Source organism: Lissotriton helveticus, chromosome 7, assembly GCF_964261635.1.
Source record: "Lissotriton helveticus chromosome 7, aLisHel1.1, whole genome shotgun sequence".
Taxonomy (NCBI): Eukaryota; Metazoa; Chordata; class Amphibia; order Caudata; family Salamandridae; genus Lissotriton; species Lissotriton helveticus.
The window spans coordinates 1,695,489,558-1,695,508,810 of record NC_136068.1 but is presented as its reverse complement, the minus strand read 5'-3'; the positions used below and the strand labels follow the sequence as shown (position 1 = coordinate 1,695,508,810).

General features: G+C 45.0%; 1 protein-coding gene across 1 annotated transcript in view; it reads left to right on the top strand.

Annotated features, from left to right (window-relative positions):
• LOC144769642 (uncharacterized) overlaps positions 1–19,253 on the top strand; it is a 1,000,462-nt gene that overhangs the window by 11,591 nt on the left and 969,618 nt on the right. Inside the window, exons 3-4 of the mRNA XM_078653818.1 lie at positions 8,846–8,851; positions 9,329–9,663. Coding sequence (XP_078509944.1) covers positions 8,846–8,851; positions 9,329–9,663 — 341 coding nt within the window. The remainder of the gene's footprint in view (positions 1–8,845; positions 8,852–9,328; positions 9,664–19,253) is intronic.

Here is a 19,253-nt window from a genome sequence, read left to right as displayed (position 1 = left end):
TTGATTGTTCGGAATTGGTTCTCTTTGGAGGTATTCTCTGTTTGCAAATAACGTGGGATAGAAATGTTCTGTCTAGTCTTTGCAAGTAAGGAAGGGTAGGTAATGCGGACCTTTGTCCCCCGTTGTAATCTGTCATGCCTATCCACTCCCCACTGATTGGTAAACCAGTTCCACCCGGACCATTTATTGGAGGTAGGTCATCTGGCTCGGCCAGGAGGGTACCCCTAATACAAAAGGACAAATATAAAAATGCGGATTAGCCGCCGTATCCTGCTAGCAAATAAAAGGAAAAAAGAAATAAATAAAAATCGTTAGGAAAAAGAAAAGAAATAGAGTGAAATCAGTAGGCCGCTGATGAAATCTTCTTTTCAACCTCGCTGAAATGAAAACATAGGGAACAACCCCTCAGGAAATACGAAACTGGTGAGGAAAGCCGAACTCAACGCTATGACTTCGAGACAGCGTGGCTCCACCCCCCACCCCGCCCAATTAACGACAAACCTTAGGCGAATAATAGAAAATATACAACACTATAGCAAAGTAACAGGTGAACACGTTTTATTTTTAAACAAACAGAAAAAAAAAAAAACATTTAAGCAACTATTTACATGACAAACGGCTGCAACGGCAAACGAAACCCACAATGCATTTCGCCGTCTGCCTGACGCCGTTCCAGTCATTCCTTCCCCAAAGTAGCAATGTTGGGCTACTTTGGGCTACTTTCTAGTAGTTTTTGGGCGTTTTTATGTCTACAAAACCCGTCAGGGGCGGTGGGGTGGAAGGACCACTACGCGAATAGCCTGAAGGCGGCGCCACACGCCAAGGCCTGCCCCACCGGATGAACCAAGGGACCCGTTCCTGGGGCCAGAGCGAAGAGCGTCCGGCCGCCATCAACCGGAGGCCCGGCCCGAAACGTGCCAGGCGTCGCCACTTCTTTCTTTTATAATGGCTGCGACAACCCTGGGGGGGATGTCTTGCACATGCCTCCGACCCCCCCCCGTCCTCATCGCCTGGTCCGGCCATAACAAATGTCAAGCGAGACGCCGTGGGGTGCACCAGGAGGGAGAGGCGGCACGAACGAGCCTCTCCCACCTCCCCAGGTGGAGGCTCCCCAGCTGCACCCCCCAACGCTCCTCGCACCCAGCAAAAGGGTTCAACCACTGTGGCGATGCTGCGACACCTCGCCCGGCAGGTTGGAGCCCGTCTGCTCATTTGACCCCGCGATCGCCGGTGGCTGCCGAACTCTCAAAATGGCGGTCGACCTTGCAAGAGCGGGCCCAGCATGAAGGAATGGCCCGGTTGCTTGTGGATGCCACCATCATAAAAGTTCTCCTCGTCCTTGAAGATTCTAGAGGAGCCGCGGGAGTCCCCGACTCCCGCAGATACCCCTGATGGGGAATGACTGCCATGATTGCCCACGGAACGATGGAAATGTAGCCGCAGGACGTCGGCGCTCCCATGCTGTCGCCAGCTTCAGTTTGAATGACTAGAATCCTGCAGACTACAGTTCGGGTCAGTTCCGGTGAAAACACAGTATGACCCGGTAGAAAAGATTGTTGCCTCCCTCCCCTTTTGACTGATGGTTCAGACCACCGATCCTTTCTTTTGCCCTTTAACGGAACTTTTGGACTGCCAAAAGGAAGCTCTGGGCCAACCACGAGTTAGTGGAGATTTAGACTATGCCTGGATCTGCCTGACTGCACCCAAAATGGCGCCGATGCAAATGAAACTCTCAACTCCTTATTGTACCCCGATTGCTCAGCCTTGGTGTCATAGGATATGTATGAAGTTTAAAAAAAAAAACCATATAGATTGATATAGGATGTGTACTGATTATAAGTTCGGACAATGGATTGATATAGGATGTATACTGTCAGCTCGGACAATGAATTGATATGAGATGGGTACTGATTGTGTGTTCGGACAATGAAGGACAATGAATTGACATGAGATGGGTACCGATTGAACATTCGGACAATGAATTGTTGTTAAGTTTTGGCGCATCATGATTATTGAAAGTTCGAAATTTCAATGCTTATGATACTCGCTCACACTAAAGATTCGATATGATTTTTATTGCACTTGGCGCACTTTTTATGAAATTAACGACCACCGACTCCATTAAGTTTTCCGCTAATAAAGTATCCCCACATCTACAGTTCCAGCCTGCTCCGTGGCCGGCCCACGGGGTTGTAGGCCGTATTTGTGCACCGACATTCTTATTAAAGATTTTTGGAAAAAGCAAACATAGGTGTCCCGCGTAAATTGATAAGTTTCGAATGAATTATCACTATTTTCGATATAACTAAAATATAGGTGAAATGACTCAGCTCGATTAGATAAGGGTTAAAGGGTATAATACGCAGAAATACTGCAAATATGAATGGTCCAGGTTTTTGTTGTATGTATTGTGCACATTTTTGTACAGCCCAAAGCAACCGCTAAAAAAAAAAAAAAAAGCCTGGAATTCAGCCTATACTTTATATGCTACCTGTATCAGGAAAATTATGCTAAAATGTCCCTAAGTCGCCCCGAAGGAGTGCCACCTGGCCTCCCTACATACGGTCCATAATGCCACACACCGGCTTCCGATAATCATCTCTCACACACTAAAAGGTTCATCTGGGCTTAAATGCCGAGTTGGCAAGAACTGCGCTCTGTGGAGATAGACCGAGTATGTAGTAAGTAAAAGCCTTTTCGGGTTTATGCGCGCTGATGTGTTTTTAAATGTTGCCCCCGCCCCCTTCTTTTTCCCTCTTTCTGCAGGTTACTTTGGAACATCGATTAAAAATACGAAAAGGAAAATGGTGATCTAACGGACGAAGAGACGGGAAAAAGGCGTTTGATTATGGTACCTAACCACAACAAACCCCGAATAATGCAACCAAAAATGACGTACAATAATGAATACATTCCTACGTTTAACTAAATAGGGAAAGTTTAGGGAATATTCCGAGGTAAGGTTTACACAAGTATCCTCCACCGAGAGGACTAGGAATATTGCCAATATTTAAAAACCTACTACCTCCTTTTTCGCATCCTCATAGACATGTAACTCAAAGCTGCCCCATTGTTCTCCAACTGACACCGACTATTGTCTCAGCCTGGAAACACATTTGCTAAAATGACTCGAAAATACCACCGTGAGCATTAGCCCGACCAGGTTAGTTCATGACCAAGTGGCAGAGACGTAAGTGTGTGCAACCACAACCTCCAGTAAAGGCAGCCGACAATAAAAAGAAAAGAAAAAGTAAAGAGAGCTTAGGATGCTGAGAATGCGCAGCGTACAGAAAGAGATCATTTTGGCCAATAACTGTTCTATGTTTTGTCTTGGATTTTTTGTATATAATACATGTACTGTCTCCCCCGTCTGAGTTTGTGTGTACGTGATGCATGGATCTACGTCATCCCTCTGCCTGTGTTTCCGTATTACTTAACCCCTGTTGTTCTTTGTTGTGCGCGCACTGAATGGCCCATTATTGTACACGTCTCTCTCTCTCTCTCTCTCTCTCTCTCTCTTTCTCTCTCCATGTCATACGTGTACCGAATGGACCATTTAGAGTGCGGTCTCTCTCTCTCTCTCTCTCTCTCTCTCTCTCTCTCTCTCTCTCTCTCTCTCTCTCTCTCTCTCTCTCTCTCTCTCTCTCTCTCTTTCTCTCTCCAAAAGCCCCCTGTTCCCTCTTTCCTTGTATGGTGACGTTGTGCCCCTCCGGCACAAAACATAATTGGGTTTCCTCGAACACAAAGGTGTTCAGCAAAACTGACCGAAACCAAAACGATTGTGACTTGCCATATTACTACCTCTCCTTTCTGCAAAACGATAGAACCCGAGTTGGTAATGAAGGAAAGGACAGGTAGGACGACGGACGTCCCCTAATCTGGCCTTTTATAGGGGGACTATAACGTCAATGGTCTTCTGTCTCTCAGTTCGTTAGAAATGCGATCCCCAATGCCCCGATTGCCCCACCCCCCTGCACCTAAGTGCGGATGTCCAGAGTACCCCACTTCTCCCGATCGACCCCAGCTCCCTGTCCAAAGCGCCCACGCTTCCCCCGATTAACCCCAGCCTCATGTCAGCTACCCATGAAACGTAATTGATGACCTTGATTAACGGTCATTCCCCAGGAAAGCCATGTTTAACATCTGCCCCCTTCCCCCTTCTTCATGACGATAACGCCCCTGCTTGCAAGAGTTAGCCGACCCCGAAGGGAAGTGTAAGACTGTCAGTACTTGGGTTAAAATGAAAAAGGGCGAGTCTCTACATAGGGGCTCGAGTTTTGAGTGATGACGTAATACACTGTGTATAAAAGTCCAACTTCTCTCATCATATGTCGCGAATGAACGCTAAACAGGTCTATGAATTCAATAAGCAATGCCCTTCTACAGACTCCATAAGTGACGACTTCTGACTGTGACCGATGAACTTATTCCCCACCTACATAGGATTGGGGACGGAATTGAGATGTATAAATGTCTTCTCCTGCCAGTTTTTCTAAAACTTGTTTTCTACCCTTTCAAAGATACAATCACCGGAGGAGAGGAGCTGGATGTGACGCACAGCCTGGCCACAGATCATGAAGCACATGTGACCGCAACCAAAGGTGAAGCCGCAGAGCAATGGGACGCGGGACGAGGCACAACTCTCAAACTCGGCAGATGAAGGAATGAAGGGCTGCCTTGAAGCCCTCGACTTGCTGACCCACTCGTGCCTGAAGTCCCCGCCCCCTTTTGAGTCCGACTGTTGGGCATGCCTGCTCGTTGTCCTTTGCTCCCTTGGTCCCTTGGTGTGTTTGAAGATCTGGCCCCACTCCGCCCTCTCTTCCCTCGATTATTCAACAAACTCTTTCACATAAGTTTTTGACTATAGAATTAGGTTTTGCCACGGAAGAAGAAAGACATGCAGGTGCCCAGCATAAGGCACCCCTAAGGAGATCAGTTAGGAAACAGGACTGTGATCTAACAGCAGAGGACTGATCGCACCCTGCAACGCGTAAGGATGATTCCGAGCGGGACTTATAGCTCCACCGCCGGTGCTCAAAAGCGCCAACGAAAAGAAAACGGACTACCAGAGTCTACCAGTGGTGGCTCATCGTTGAAAAGACATTTTCACTCAGACCCCCCCCTTCCTGAACTTTCTACCCACCCCTTGACTAGTTGCTTACATCGAACTGAATTCCTCCCTAAATTTCTATTGCTTTCAAAAATGTTTCATCGGTCACTCAAGTCCAAAAGTCTCATATAGCACTTTTTACTGTATGTTGAGGTCATCTGAGAAAAAGTCTGAACTTGATTCTATAATGTTTCGGAACCTCTTTTCTTGACTCCGACTAAATATTATGCCGATCTCTAGGCTTGTATGAAGAAACCAACAAATGTAAATTAACATGTATTGCATTCTGCCTATCGCATCGACTATGTAGAAATTGAACTTGCTTATGTAAAAAAGCGGCGACTGTTGAAAATAGCAATGTGTATGTACATAAGCGGCGTTCATTTGTGTTCACAGTACCCCTTGTTGTAAGCAGAACGGATATCGCTAAAACACTGACTGTGTTACCCCGCCAGCATAGACCCATGCACACATATATACAACAGCCATTTTAGGTACCGTGGTCTCTCTGTTTGCGATCGATCACCAGCGCCCTTCCCTGACCCTGCAAGCTTCCCCCATGCACCCTGACCGCCCCCGCTCTCACATGCACAAATCATGAGCCCTCCCCTCCCGCATGACTCTGTCTCTGAGAATCGCACCCCGCGCCTGACCAACACCTCCTTTCCCTCCATGAATACCCCTCCTTTGATGACCTCTTCCTCTGAACCTAATTGTCTACATGGACCGCTGGTCATCCCTTAGCCTGAGGATACAGTTTATTGCCCACTACTGTATGCACTCGCCTCTCTTGAAAGGAGCCACTATTGATCATGACCTCCCCACCCCCTGAGATTCGATCAGGCGCACACATTCCAATGGAATCAGCAGAACACTCAGCTGCGTGACAGCCCCCTCCTATTGTATGGAGGATAAGGGCCCCTACTGTAGCCACGTGATGGAATATCTTCGTACTTCACAATGTCTTGATTGTAATAAAGGATGCCTGTGTGCCACAAACCTGTGTATAAAAGACGAAGCCTCAGAGAAACTTGTTAGAGCACCTCCCGAAGACACTATGCGAGTGTCCGAAATGACATGCTCTCCTCATGAGAAATAAACCTTTTTCCTTGTCTTCCTGCTTCCAGTGCCCGTCTCTTCATTTGGTAATTGTTTATGATGGGAACTAAGAGGCGCCTTGCGCCAGCAGCCTGGGCATCAGGAGCGTTATGGGCTGACTTTTCCACATGCGGCATAATTTAGTTTGTGGTACACTCACCTTATCTTGTCCCAGTGAGCACAGGCTACGCCGGGGATCATACGGGGACAACAGAGGGTGCAGTAAAACCGGACTCCCGGTTTTAAGGATCTTAAACGCCATGACAAGAGCTTTAAACTGGATCGAGAAACGATCGGGACCCAATGCAGCCTTCCAATCGTTGCTTCAGCAGAGCACCTGCGGGGAAGTCCAATCAAAGTTCTCGCTGCCAAGTTTTGAACCTGTTGGAGTCGCAGGACCTCAGCTTTTTTAGCACCCAGGCTGAGAAATGTATTGGCATACTTAACATGATTGCGAAAATTTCCGACCTGCTCCCCATCCACACAAGAAAGGCTGGCCCATGTAGTCTCGAGATTGGACTACTGCAACAGCCTTAATATTGGAGTGTCCAAACTTAATATTAAAAAACTGAAAAGAGTGGAAAATGCAGTGTCTGTCTTCTTCTCAACCTTTCCAGACGGCCACATGTCTCTAGCTTTGGCCATGCTTCACTGGCTTCCCTTGGAGTCGCGTATTCGTTTTAATGCCATGTGCCCAAGTCATAGAATTCTGATTAACATAGGGCCTACCTAGTTATGTAATCTGATCAAACCCTACCTGCCTGGCCACCATCTGAGATCAACGGACTGAGCACTGGCGTTCATTCCTAGGGCGAGGAAAGCCCGGCTGGGTGGTCGCTCTTTCATGTATGTGTGCAGCCAGATACTGGAACACTGTTCCCGTTCATTCGAGACGAGAGCCAGCCGAAGCCCTGAAGACCTGGTTGTACAGGGTAAGTTATCTTCCCTAGTCTCATGAGAGCTTCCCCTCAGCATGTCCCTCTCTATAGTATATTTTTCTATAGCGGATATTCTTCTTCCTTTCACCTTCTGAGCACTTCTAGATCTCGCTTGTTCTTCCTGTTTTGTGAACAATCCTAGTGCCGGGATGCTCCAGTCGGAGTAAGCTGTGCGCTTTATAAACTTAAAAACATTACATAACAAAACAGAACGAATCATAACACCACCGAGTGCAGATCTGCAAATATGTTTGAGAATCCACCTGTATGACTTTTATGAGATTTAAAATTACTCTGGGTAACCCACGACTGCTGGAGATGCTTCAGAATACACATTTGCTTTATCATGTGTGCCTGCATAAGGTACACTAGGACATATCTACCTACGCTCAAAGACATTTGACTTACAAGAATATTTCGTACTTTCCCTGTGGAAAAACGTTTTCCCCTGAACTCTCATCAGATTTGTGGGTGTTTCTTCCCTTGTCCCACCACGGATACGTGCTTGCTGTCACTATTGTGTGGATTAGGTGTAAAAGCATATTCAGGATAGGATAGGGAAACTACCTGTATAAATAATGGCCACCCTAGAAAGAGAAATCATTAAAATAGGGAGACATATAAAGAAAGGAACAAAGGAAGCAAAGGTAAGAATGAGAGAAAAAAGATGGGCAGATAGAACCTAATTGAGCTTGTGAGTGTTCAACATAAACGTGTGGACGCTCTCCAAAGCACAAAGAAACCCAGTCTTGGGATCAAATTTGGACTTCATCGCAATTCTAATTTGTAAGTAGAATTTCCTTGTGAACAGCCCATAGTTATGAGGGCAAAATCCCACCAATGCTGACTCTGTGAATCAAGAATTTGGGGCCAGATGTACGACCCATTTTTGCATGTTCAAATGGATTTGCGACCCGTTTGCGCATGCATAAATACCAAAGGTCCATGTACAAACCCTATTTAGCAAGTCACAATTTATTTGCAACTCGCTAAATATGATTTGCGACTCACTATTAGGAAGGGCTGTTCCAAGGGTGCCCCTTCCTAATAGCGACTCTCTACCCCATGTAAGAATGTTTTGCAACCGCAATAGGTGTCGCAGGAACACTCACAATGTATCACCCTCTTCAAGAGGGTGGTAAAGCACTCGCAAAAGGGAAGGGGTTCACATGAGACCTCTTCCTCTTTGTGAATGCAGGGTAAAATATTTTTTACGGGCAGGCAGTGGTCCCAGGGACCACTAACTGCCCTTAAAAAAATGAAACAAAAATGTTTCATTTTTCTTTTTTTAAATGCATCCCGTTTTCCTGCATTTAATAAAACCTGCTTTAGTTAAAGGCAGTCCCAGACATGGAGGTCTGCTGAGCCCACACCTGGGAGGGCCAGCCATTCCCAATGGGGTTGCAAATTATGGGGGCCTCATGAATATTGATGAGGCATGCAATTTGCAACGCCATTAGGAATCGCAAACAGTGTCTCTGACACTGCTTTACATTGGCATTAGTGACACGCAAATTGCGACTCGCTAATGGCAATGGTCGTATATCTGGCCCATAGTTTGCTGTTGTCATACCCAGGGGCGTCTCCTCCGCTAAGGTGGCGCCCAACTGCTGTCAGAGCAGTAAAAAAAGGAAAAAAATAAAATGATAATAACTTTGGTATTATCATTTTATTTTTTGTAGTTGTGAAGCTGGGTTAGGGAGGGGTGGGGCTGGTGCCACAGGGGGGAGGAGTGGCGGAGCACACGGTAAGTACGCATAACTGTTTGACTGGCCGTGCTGCGCTGGTCAAGCCGTTATGCACACTTTGTATGTTCTCCATCAAGATGTAAAGCACAGCAAACTATTGCACTTAGACCACTCACAATGCTGCATTGCAGCATTGTGATTGGCTTTGGGGATTCTGGGAGGCTGTGTGCTAGCCTCCTTCCAGGACTTGCCAGGAAAAGCAGAGACGGTGGCCGTCAAAAGGTAAGTGTTTTTTTAAATCTTTTTTTTTTACCCATTCTCTGCCAGCCGCCACTGTTCATACCTGCAGCCATTTGTTCACCTACACTGAATATAGGTCCACAAACAGTTTAGTGATTTGCTTGCATCATTTGCTGTTTATCAATTGAACTTGTGGTTGTACTGCTCATCGTTCACATCCTGTTTGTCCCTTTTTTATTTGTGTCCACAAAAAGCTACGTCCTCCTGCAGCTCAGTGTCCTGCCGGAAGAAGGAGACATGCAAGATCATCAGGGGCAGCCCAGTGTGTGTCCCACAGTCAAACTCTGTATGCTGGGGGTGGGGAGACCCACATTTCCACACATTCGACGGCCGCAACTACGACTTGCAGGGCACCTGTACCTACACCATCGCCAAGACCTGTGATGAGGACAACACCCTGCCAGTGTTCAACATTAAGGCGAAGAACGAGAACCGAGGCAGCACCAGAGTATCATATGTCAGCTTTGTAACCATTGAAGTCTACGACTACACCATCTCCCTTTTCAGATTTGAATATGGTCAAGTCAGGGTAAGGAGACTGAATCTGATTTCTTTACTTATTCATGAGTTTTCTAACGTGCTCTACAGTAACATTCAATAATTTCAGTGCACTAGAGATTTTAACCGTGAATACTTTGTGACAGCAAGAGAAGGTACTGTTGAAAACACAGGGGAGGCACTGTTGAAAACACATCGGGGCTTATTTACAAGGAAATGATGGCGTGCAAAGATGTGACAAATTCTACAGCGACACGCTTTGCCATTTTCAAAATGCAGGGATGCGCCGTGTTTACAAAAATATGGCGCACCCCCATGTTTTCCCTAGCGCTGGCCCTTAAAAAATGGCTGCCTAGGGCCAAGGCAGACACCCCTGCGCCATAGTGCAAGCATGCCTGCGTTGCAGGGAATGATTGTTTATGCGCTAGAAGGTCTCCCTTTCTGCACATACACAACGAATAATGGTAATTTGTTACTTCTTTGAATAGAAGTAGCAAATCGTTATTATTTAATGATTGTTTGTATGCCGGAAGGGACAATCATTAATGGCAGTTTGTTCTTTAGTTGTGTGCTACAGAATGCCGCAAACATAGAGGTAGCAAATCCCCAGTATTCATTGTTTATGTGCAGGAAGGGAGAGTATTTCACCTCGCTCCACCATTCTAACACCTGCTAATGCATGGCGTTAGATTTCGGCACTGCCTATTATTTACACAACCATGTAAATCTGGGGTAGTGTCAAGAAGCAATGGGCATTGGGGTGGAATGCCCACAGCAACACTCTTTGCATGCCCCTTTCACACAGATACCAGTGTAAAAGAGTAACATATTTACAAAGGTACTTTTTGTGGCTTAACTCCATTTTGCAAATATGATGCAGGGCATTGCAACATCGAAACATTTTAAAAAGTGATGTTCCAGTGGTGCAATTCCCTTATAAATATGCCCCACAGTGCGCTCACAACGTGCAAATCGCTGCTCATCCCCCACTGAAATGACTCCCAAGAAGATGGACAAGTGTGATTAATGCTAAGGGTGCAGCCTTTTATTCACATAGGCCCACATGCATCAAACTGATTTGCATTCGCAAACGGTGCGAATTGCAAAATTCGGCCTTATGCGAATGCAATTCTTTGTTTTGGGATGCATTAACCTTTTTGGCATTTTCGCAATTTAAGAAATCGCAATTTATTTGCGATTTCTTAAATTACGATTGCATTGAAGAAATCGCAATTTTGCGATTTCTTAAATGCGATGCATCATCTGAAAAAATGTGCGAATTCGCGGATTAGAAGTGTTAAATTAGCATGAAGTCAACCTTCATGGTAATTTTAGAAAAGTTTCAAAAATGCACACTTTCATTTTACACTCACACATGCCCTTGGGCATGTATGTGTGAAAATGGACTGTATGTTACATTTCAGGGGTGCAGGGGGGGGTCCTTTGCCCCCCCCTGCACCCTAGAAATTGCATTCTCATTTTGCGATTCCTTAATTGTGAATTGCAAAATGAGAATGCCTTCCCATTGATTCCTATGGGCCTCTTCCTTTCCTTATTTGCAATTCGCAAAATTGGGAAATGCAAATAAGGAAAAATAAGAAATTGCAAAAATATATGCAAATTTTTAATGCATAGGCATTTGCAATTTCTAAATTGCGATTCCTTAATTTTCGCAAATTAGGAATCGCAAATACCAACAATGATGCATGTGGGCCATAGTCACATACAATCTGTGAGGAATGATAACTATAGTTAAGCAGACATTATTGTAATGAGAATACAGGACGTAAGATCAGCCAAAGACATTATTGTTGTGAGAATACATGATGCAAGATCAGAAAAACAGACCAAAGTTTGTATAAGCAATAAAAGAGTTGTCTCTACCCATTAAAACGTAAAACTTCATCAGCCAAATACATTATTGTTATGAGAATACATGACGTCAGATCAGTGAAACAGCTCAAAGATTGTGCAAGCAATAAAACCATTGCCTCCACCCATTAGAGCACTGATTCTACCCATTGTCTCAGCATCACTCTGTTGGGTTCATTCCTTCTGGTGGATGATTGTGGGCTGCCATGCTAAAAGGGGGAAGCAACCCCTGCCTCCTTGTTTCCAGCCTCAGGGGGCTCTGGATTGAAATTATCATAACGCCATTGAAATGTTGATATGGAGCCATCAGGTTGGCAGGTTTCGCTCCATAGCCAACCCTGAGGGGGCCATCCACTACCACCAAACCAGGGTAGGTGAGTGTCCAGGTAGGTAGATTGGCATGTGCACTGCCTGGGTAGGAGACCCATGTGGGTTTTCTCTACCTCAGGGGTCGGACCTCTCGATGAGACAATTCCTAATTGGTGCCCATTCTTTTGTTAGGGCATTGTAGCACTTACCCACTGTAAGTGCAGTGGAAAAGTTCGACGCCCAACCTAGGGATGTGTGGCTTACTTGAGCTTTGGTCAGGTCTGCCATGGCCGGCTGGTAAGTGCACACGTGCACCTATTCTGCTTTAAGACCTGGGTCAAAACTGCCATTGCAGGCTGATGGGCACACTTGCACCAAGGGTTCTCTACATATGCATCTAGCCTGCCATCGCAAACCGGTATGTACTTTGCACCAATGGTGCTCTTAAATGGGTCCCCCATGCTATTGCAAGCTGGTGTGCGGGCTGCACCAATGGTGCTCTTGAATACGTGTCCTGCCTGCCATTGCAGACTGGTATGCTTGTTGCACCAGTGGTGATCTTAAGTTCGTGTCCAGCCTGCCACTGCAGGTTGGTATGCGCTTTGCACTGATGATGCTCTTAAATACATGTCCAGCCTACTATTGCAGTCTGACACGCGCAATTGCGCATTTACTCAGACTGGCCTGTGTGAGTCACTAGCCATCCTAAGGGGACCTTTCACTACCAACCGAGTACCCTGAGTGTACGTCCTAAGGGGTGAAGCGAGTGGTAGGTAAAAGGCAGGGCAGGGAAACATTTGTGTCCCCTGCCCCGGTAGCGAAGAATACTCGTGTGCTTTCACTACCACTGAAGTTTTCTCTTCCAATAAGTTAACATGGGGCATGGTTGATATTACTTCAGGCTGCAATAGTGGATTGCAGTGGAGCAGTCTCATGATGTTTATTTTTATTTTATTTATTTGAAACATTTTATAAAGCGCTAACAAGACCTAAACGGGTATCAGAGCGATGTACAGGTTTGGAAACAACATGGGTAGCCAAAATACAATGAGACAGTGGAAGAGGTTAAAAACAAGAGGGGTAAACAGATCCGGTTGAGGGTTGGATGGGTAAGCTCGACCAGAGCAGTCGCAGAAGTGCCCTCGAGCATGATAACAAATAAATAGACAAGCATACAATAAATTGCACCGACAAAGTACAATAAGAGTCAACATTATGACAGAGCAAGTGCATGAGAACAAGTCGATGCTGTTAGAAAATGCTGTTAAAGTTCGTTGAAGAATAGCCGTTTGACAAGTTTCTTGAAAGATGCAGTTGAAGCATTGGATCTGATCTCAGGAGGCAGAGCATTACAGATTCTTTGGAGCAAGACCTGTGAAAGCACGAATTTAGGACCTTTTCATTTTGAATCTGGGCGGTCTCAAGAGTAGGGTAGGCGTACTTCTTAGGTTCCGGCCTGAGCTTGAAAGTTCATGCTTATTTGCCAGGTAGAACGGGGTGTTGTAATGTAAAGCTTTATGTGTCAAGCATGCTATCTTAATGTGGATCCTGGCATCAATGGATAGCCAATTTAGTTGCATAAGGTTGGGGGAGATGTGGTTATGCTTTCTTGAACCCGTGATGAGTCTGGCCGATGCATTGAGGGTGGCTATGAACGGGTCCAAGCTAGCTTTGGGAAGTGCAGCATGGGTCACCATACCATATTCCAGTCTAGAGATCACCAGGGATTGAACCGCTGGCCTGATGTCTTAGGGAGGGAGGAATCCTTATCTTCTGGACACCTGAATAAAACTAGGTTCTGGATACCACAAAAGATAATTTTAACTCACCCACTCACTTCTACAGGCCCACACACCCACATGCACAACCGGGGCGTCTCCTTAAAAGATCTCTGCTAAAGAGCCCTCTCGCGGGGCCCGTGGGGGACAGCAGCGCCACCCCACAAGGAGCAACAACCAATGATGATGCATGACACTCGCAAGGGTGTGTGAGGGCACCAAGTAAAAAGGAGGAATTCCCCCACCTTCACCACTATCCAACTTTATTGAGAGAACACCCTCACATATTCCCCAACCATAAGAGGTTGGTCTATCCTCTCTCCTTTAGGTACAGCTACCCCTCAGTGAGTATTACGCTTGTCTTTCGGAGCTAGGGTACTGGACCTACTATTCAACTTGGCTCCCTGTCCCCCCACTCTTCATTGTGCTTTGTGACTTAGTACGGCAGCTAGCCATGGGACAATATCATTATCTATCTTCCCCTTTTCCATCCCTCCACTCTCTCTGGAGACACACGGACCCCTCACACCATCTCTGAAGGGCCGTTATAACAGGCATCTGTATACACATTAGAGAATGGACAACCCAGGCTTGAGCTTTGATGATGACACAGTAGCAGACATTCTGAGGGCCCCATCTTTACTAGCAGCAGATGGTAGTGCAGCAACAGGAAGTAAGAATGATGACTGGATAGCATTACAAACATTGAGGAAACTTCAAATTAAAACTGCCGTCCATGGCATAGTTATGACAGAATACCTACTAGCTAATATAGCCCCCAATAGCCTCCTGGTTACACTAACCCCCAGGATCTTCCTACAGGATCTCACGTTCTGCCGAGAATGGTCCAAGATTGCATGGAAGTGTACACGAGATTGGCTTGTCTTAATAATCAACATGGCTAAACGCCTTTCTAATGAACCTTTGATCCAGATTACACTAGCTGAGAATGGACTAAAAGCTGGTATCTCTATCATAGCATTCAAATCACATTTGGCAGAAATAAATGAGGAGATGAATGAACACAAGGAGTACCTAACAAAACAAAAGATCACAAAACCCCAAAAGGACGTAAAACGCTTCAACAAAGAGAAAATCTACTCATACACCAAGGAAGACAATTTCTTCGAGAACAATGAGACGGGTTCGGATGATGGGAGCAGCATCCACTCAAGAAGGTCGGGGTCAACTAGCAGCGATTCCAGCTACAAGGGTAGGAATTATACGCCCAATTCCAGAGGGGCACAGAGACAGCATCGGCCACCTTTATACCAGAACTTTCCACCTCACCCTCTTCACCCACAGGTGTACCCAGGACAATGGATGGGACCCCAACCAATGTGGAATATACCACAAGGATTCCCACCAAAAGTCCCTCTATATAACCAACTCCTGAACCCCCCTTTTTGCAACAGAGATAGGAGCAAAGGAAGAGGAAGAAGAAGAGGAGGACCGAAGAATGTTCACTGGGAGGACCCAGAACCAAAGACGTTACGGAGCATGGCATCAGCACAAAGACGCTGGTGGTGACTCTCTCCTCAAGAACATTGTCTGAGGGTGAATCCGAGATCTTGGAGAAGGGCCTGGGTTTCATTCCGACACCGTCCCAAGATATGTTCGGACTCCACCAGGAGCGACATCAATTTTTTCGGAAAGTGAGAATAAAGGCATTTTTCCAAGACAAACCAGAGACCCCGAACACAGGGACGGGTCTGAAGAAGAAGTAAAAATTCACCACCACTGCTGCCATGACACGCTTTGAAGTACTCTGCTCACCTTCGAACAAGCTGTCTTGAAGGAGATTACAGCAATCCAAGCCAGACACACATTTAACAATATATCCAATAAAGAAAGGAAATCACTGAAATCCATCATATGACACAAGCATCATCCTTAAACCGGCGGATAAGGGTGGTGCCGTTGTGATCCAGGATGTGGACACATACAAAGCTGAGTGTCGCTGCCAACTGACTGGCACCAGATACTATTGACCAATCAACGAGGACCGACACCTGCGATTGATGACCAAGATCAAGAGCCTTGTCCACGAGGCAGAGACAGAAGGATGGATCTCCCCACAGGAAGCAGCATTCCTCATCAATGAGGACCCAAGGATCCCCTACTACTACACCTTACCCAAGATCTATAAGGGGACTAATTCCCTCCACCCCGGGCACCCTATTGTTTCAGGGATCTATTCCCTTCTAAAACCATTAAGCAAGTTCTGTGACTTTTTCCTACACCCCATGGTCACAGAAATCCAACTTACCTCAGAAACACCACAGAAGTCCTCAACTTGATCGAAAACTTCAATGAACCTGCAAGCATTAGCCTCCTAGTAACCCTCGATGTAGAACTCTATACAAACATTCCCCAAGACGCCATTCCTATGAAAATATGAAATGAAGAAAATTATTTTAAGAAATTCACATCAGTGATCAGGACATCCGTTTGTGTGTTTACTGGTTCTTGAACGATTGATATTGTATTGATATAATTTTCTGAATAGTGCTGAACTCTTTTGTGTTCAATGTTGTGATAGGACTTGTTCCTAGTTAAGAAGCATAGAGGGGAGTGCTTCTTTGTTCTTTGCACTAAAGGATAATAAAAGACACTATTCATTTGTCAGGTGCGGTCTCAATAGCCTCTGCCCTCATTTTGTTTGCATTCATTCGCCAAGACGCTATCCTGGAAGTGTTGGAATCTAAATTACAGATTCAGAAAAGGGGGTGGTGATGAACAGAGTGCCTGAATTAAGCAGACCACTCTTACCCAGTCCAAAGATCAGGGCTTGATCCATCACCGTTTTTTAGCTCACTGCACCATCCCAGCTCAGAACTTGGCTATATGCAAATTAGTCTGTTCCTGTCCCAGTGCATGATGGGAACAATGTATCACCACCATGCATGGCACTTTTCCACATTTCTTCGGAGATTGAGCTAAACTTTCCGGACAGTATCATTGACTTTCCCTGAGACTTATGCCACTGCAAGACTGTATTCTTGCAAACAAGTCATTAATCTGGCTATGTGGGCAGTAGCATTGAGACCCCCGCCAGGAGACAAAATGGACACCAAAGGCTCAAAATGAAACGTGCACCCCAAATATAATTTTGGAAATGTTCCACCTCCCCAGACACAGGCTAACAATTCCCTTTCAATTACAGTGTAACGTATCTCAGTGAGGTTAAGTGTGCAGGAAGCAAATGCTACGTTCCAGTCCTCCTTGCCCGCACATTGAGACAAGATGCATCCCAAACCATAATGGCTTACATCTACAGTGAGTATAAATGTCTTGTTCATGCAGTAAGGTTTCAAAGTAGGTGCAGCCACCATTTCTGCCTTGATACTGTTGAAAACCTTCTGTTGTTGTTCTCCCCATACAAATTCAGCATTTTTTCTTGTGACTTCTCTTAAGGGTTCCATTTTGTATGCGAAGTTTACGACAAACTTGCTATAGTATTCACATAAACCTGAAAAGGAAAGACGTTTATCCTTGCAGTCAGGAGCAGGTGCTTTCAAAATGGCATCAATGAGAGACTTTTTAGGCACCACACCCTCTTTGTATACAGTGTGTCCTAAATATTCAACAGAATCCTGATATCATTTGCATTTGTTTTTTTTAGAGTCAATCCATACTCTCTGCGGACAACACACACACATTTCTGAGATGATAGGTATGAGTTTTCTTATCTGCAGAAAATATAAGAATGTCATCTTGAAAACACTTTACAAATGATTGCATATCCTTGAAAAGATGACACATTGACTTCTGGAAGATGGAGGCCGCCAACGCTAACCCAAAGGGCATTCTTTTGAATTGAAACAATCCTTGGGGAGTAATGAAAGCTGTCATATGGCGTGACTCCTTAGCCAGTTCTATTTGATGATATGCAGACCGAAGGTTGAGGGAGGAGAAGATTGTGGCGCCTCCAAGCATGCGCACCACCTCATTGATATTTGACAATGGAAGGCAGTCAACCAGAATGTTAGTATTTAAAGCTCTAAGGTCAATACATAATCGCAATGATTTATCAGGTTTACGTGCCAAGACAATCGGAGAAACCCATTCCGATGATTCCACCTCTTCAATTACACCTCCATCTAATATCTCTTTCAATACCCAACTCTTCCCTCACATTAAAAGGAACGTTCCTGAGCCTTTGTCTGACAGGGGATGCACCCTGCTTGAGTTTTATTAAATGTGTGAAACCTTTGACGTTACCTAAACCTTTATATAAAACTTCAGGAAATTCTCCTTTAATAAGTTTAACATCACCACTGTCCTCAACTACTATGACAGGTTCCTTACTGCAGGGATTGAGTTTAATCCCTAACCTCCCTTGGTCTCTCACCCCAACACGCTCACTTCCTTTTTTGCAACATATAATTTCATAAAGGCAATTCTCTCTTTAAACATACCATCAGATGCGATATACCCCATAAGGTCGATGGTCGAGCCGTCAAAACCTTGAGCAGTGACATCTGAAGAACACAGATCTTTGGTAGACACAGCATTACCAAACTTTCCCATTGAAATAACTCTCAGTAACAATCGACCAAGGAGAGCCGGAATCTGCCATGAGTTCTAGGTTATCATTCAAGAAACTAACACATTTGGGTGAGTTCAAAACTTCTCCTTTGAGAGTACAAACATTCACAACAGATACAACAATCCCCTTTTCACTAGAGGAGTCATCATCAGAAAATTGGGCACATCTCACACAAGAGACTTCACTATTCTTTACAGAAAATGCCCTCCCTTTGTCAATTATTCTCTTGCTGTCATCCTTTCATACCCTAACAAAATGTCCTAGTCTCCCACATTTAATGCATTCTTTCCTGATGGCTGGACAAAACTCGAAGGAAGAAAAAGTGGGTGGCCCTACCACACCTACAGCATACTATATTTCTGTCACCATTTTTTCCCATCTGAGGAACTTTCACCCTTAGAGTTCACATCCTCAATAGTTTTCCTCCACTTTTCGGACTGTTTGAACGCCTTAGCAGTGGCTATGGTGTCATGTAAATTTGGATTACCCAAAACCCACAACTGTTCTTGTGTTTTTTGTTTCTCACATTAACGATTAATTGGTTCCTGATCATCTCATCTGCTATAACACCAAAATTCCATGAAACCACGAGGGAATTGAGGGCAGTTAAAAAATCATCAAAGGATTCTGACTCTCTTTGTGAGCATGTGTAAAATGTATATCTATTAAGTGCTATACTGGTTGTAGGCTTAAACCTAGTTTCCATACATACAAGTGCCTCATCAAAGGTGCTTAACTTACCTTGGACAACTGGTAAAGTCCTGAACAGTGAATAACCCTCAGAGCCTAAGCAATGGAGAAGAATTTTTTTTTCCTTTCATTCTCCATCCTATCCCCATCAATGGCCTTCATGTAGGTTAAAAACTCTTCCTTCCACCTAGACCAAGGAATAGGAGGGTCACCTTTAGTTTGCAGAAACTTAGCAGGAGGTTCGAATTGCATAGTTAATTGTATAAAATGTCCTACAAATATAGGGGCATATTATCAAGGACCAGTGTTAAAATTATCACTGTTTTATCGGCAGGAAACTGCCGATAAAACGGCGATAATGGGCTTGATAATACGCTCTTGTTAATTCCCAAAGAAGCCCATGTTAACATCAGAACATGG